Genomic DNA, 2,602 nt, shown 5'->3' on the forward strand with positions numbered 1-2,602 from the left:
GTTAACGAATAAAAACTATTGTGCATGCTAGGGGCCACTTCCCCGTAGGTTGAGCGTGGGTTTTAGCCATGTTGCCTAAGTCAAATACGGCTGCGGGTTCTTGTGGAATATTGCATATTTTGAGTGCAATAAAATAAAAGTCGGTCACACCGGGCTCGTGAGAAACCGCAATTTTCCTTGTCCAGCGTAAGGATAATGACGATGATAGCAACGATGATATAGTCAGTCACAGTGATAATAAAGATAGTAGCGATGGCAATGAGTTGAGTTTAGTTGGTAATTATCATAGTAGCGATAGTAATGATGATGATAGAAGGAATCACAAAGGCGATTTATTTAGTGAAAACATTCCTGAAAGTGGCTGTCGCCTTCTACGCTATTAAGCAGGCTTAAGTGCAATCCTTAAGCTTTTATTCCAGTTCTCTTGTACACTTCTTTTATGCATACCGGTTGACTATCTACGGCTATGGCTCAAATTTGAAATCGGCGCGAGGTACGTGCAACTTGCCACCTCGAGACGTAGGAGGAAGAAGAGCAAGAAGACGGATGCTTAAAGTCAGTCCTACGGCGGTAGCATTCCTGCGGGCACGATTTCAATCATCAGGCTCGCGCCGTGACCAACATGGTGAGATTTTTAGGGTCTCACTTTGGAGCTGTCGAATCAGAGCCAAGCGAGGCCTTCGACTGTGCCGAGGCCTTCGGTTACGGCAACTTCCAGAGAGGCACGCTGCTATTCGCCATACTGTGCATGTGGGTCATGCACTCGAGCACGCTCGCCTTCCCGCTCATCTCCAGCGAGATTGACCACTGGTGCGCGAAGCCGGCGGACATCAATCTCTCGACCGCAGCCTGGAAGGATATGGCCATCCCTGTGGAAGACAACGGGCGCAGGAGCCACTGCACCGTATACGCGAATCCGGGTGACCTCAACAATACTGCGGTCGTCAGGTGCGATCAATGGGACTACGACCAAGAGCTCGCTCACACCACCATTGTGAGCCTGTGGGACCTGGTGTGCCATCGACATTGGCTCATATCCATGGCCAACGCAGTCTTTATGGCAGGAGCTTTAGGGCTTCTGGTCACATCCGGGTATGCTACGGATGCCTTCGGCCGCAGGCCAATAATCCTGAGTGCGGCTAGCGTCCTGATGATGGCTGCTCTTGGAGGCTGCTTCGCCAACACATACCTCATGTACCTATGCAGCCGCTTCTTCATATCTGGCACCTCCAGTGCGCTCACCATGGTGGCCTTCGTCCTGGTGGCAGAGGTAGCGACGAACCAGCACCGGGCGGTATACGTCAGCCTTTCCGGAATTGCCGGTCTTTTGCTAGCCGAGGTATGCTTCGCAGGTCTTCAGCAAGTGCGCCTGAATTGGGTTTTGCTCCAGCTTGTGATGGTGGCGCCCACGCTGTTGATCCCCCTAGGCTGCACCGTGATCACAGAGTCACCTCGCTGGCTGATAGCGCGGCGGGACCTTAAGGGCGCCGAAGCAGTAATTCAAGAAGCTGTGAAGCGGAACGGTTTCTCACCGGAAGAGGCCTCAGCGTTCATCCAGCGCCTTAGGCTCCTGGATCTCGAGCACGCCGCCAAGCGAACGTCCACTATTTCATCTGAGAGGCCCATTCCGAGCAAAGTGCGACGTCGCGCTGTGGTCATCCTTTCGTCGTGTGTCGCCGTGATGAGCTCGTACTTTACTGTGCTCCTGGCGTTCGCGGCCCGAAAAAAACCTTGGATGAGCTGGACGTCCTTGGTCGCTGACGCCACGTCATTCGCACTCTACCTACGCGTGGTGGACAAGGTCAAGAGGGTGACACTAGCCACCACAGCATACCTACTTGCAGGTACCAACTGTTGCTTCTTGGCCGTCACTCTAGTGAGCAGCGCCCCTGAGGTATTATCCACGGTCATGCTGATCCTGGCCAAATCCGTCTGTACAGTGACCGTGGTAATCACTTTGCTTTGCGGTGTCGAGGCATTTCCATCGATGGGGCGCGGCCTATGCGTCTGTCTTGGCTTCGCCAGTGGTCGACTGGGCGGCGTGTTCGCGGCAGCCGCCTCTAACCTCCGCCCGGCGGGACGGGAAGACCTGATGGCGGCGATGGCGGGAGCAGTGCTCTACCTGTCAGCGCTAATGATTCAGTGGCTTCGGAGGGACGTCGGTCCATTCGATCCGGAGGCATCTCGGGTAACCGCAGTCAGTACAGGCGACATCATGGAGACAATGAAGATGTCTCTGGAGCCTCGGCCCAAAAGCAAGATTCGCCGGATGCGACGCTCAGTTTCTTCTGCCAGTCAGCCCAGCATTTCCAGCCAGCGGTCACTGAGCCCTTATAACCGGCCTAGAAGAGTTACAACAAACTGATGCCAACTTATCGGTTTTCACTCTTTACTCTTCCTATTATCTTTATTTTATATTGCTTTGGTCGTTTTTGTTATCTCAAGAAGGTTTATATATTCTAAAAGGATTTACTTGAAGGTTCGCAGAGATAGAACAATGTACTTTTGTCGAAATTTTAATCCTTTTTCGGTCCTTTCTTTTTCTGTCATGTCATTTACTCGGAGTGACCCAACCTTATTTATTGTGAATCTCGCCTTGGGG

The 2,602-nt window shown here is 52.4% G+C and overlaps 1 protein-coding gene across 1 annotated transcript; it reads left to right on the forward strand.

The window, feature by feature from the left end:
- The first annotated feature begins 622 nt into the window (after window positions 1-622).
- Window positions 623-2,365, forward strand: LOC146173693 (beta-alanine transporter-like). Its single transcript, XM_084585247.1, has one exon. It carries the CDS (start codon window positions 623-625, stop codon window positions 2,363-2,365), a length of 1,743 nt encoding a protein of 580 aa, XP_084441373.1.
- Window positions 2,366-2,602: the final 237 nt, after the last annotated feature.

The sequence above is a fragment of the Amblyomma maculatum genome, chromosome 11 (assembly GCF_055883805.1).
Source record: "Amblyomma maculatum isolate TAMU_Amacu chromosome 11, ASM5588380v1, whole genome shotgun sequence".
Taxonomy (NCBI): Eukaryota; Metazoa; Arthropoda; class Arachnida; order Ixodida; family Ixodidae; genus Amblyomma; species Amblyomma maculatum.

Coding starts and splice junctions, on each gene's coding strand:
- LOC146173693 (XM_084585247.1), top strand. CDS start 623: ATGGTGAGATTTTTAGGGTCTCACTTTGGAGCTGTCGAATCAGAGCCA.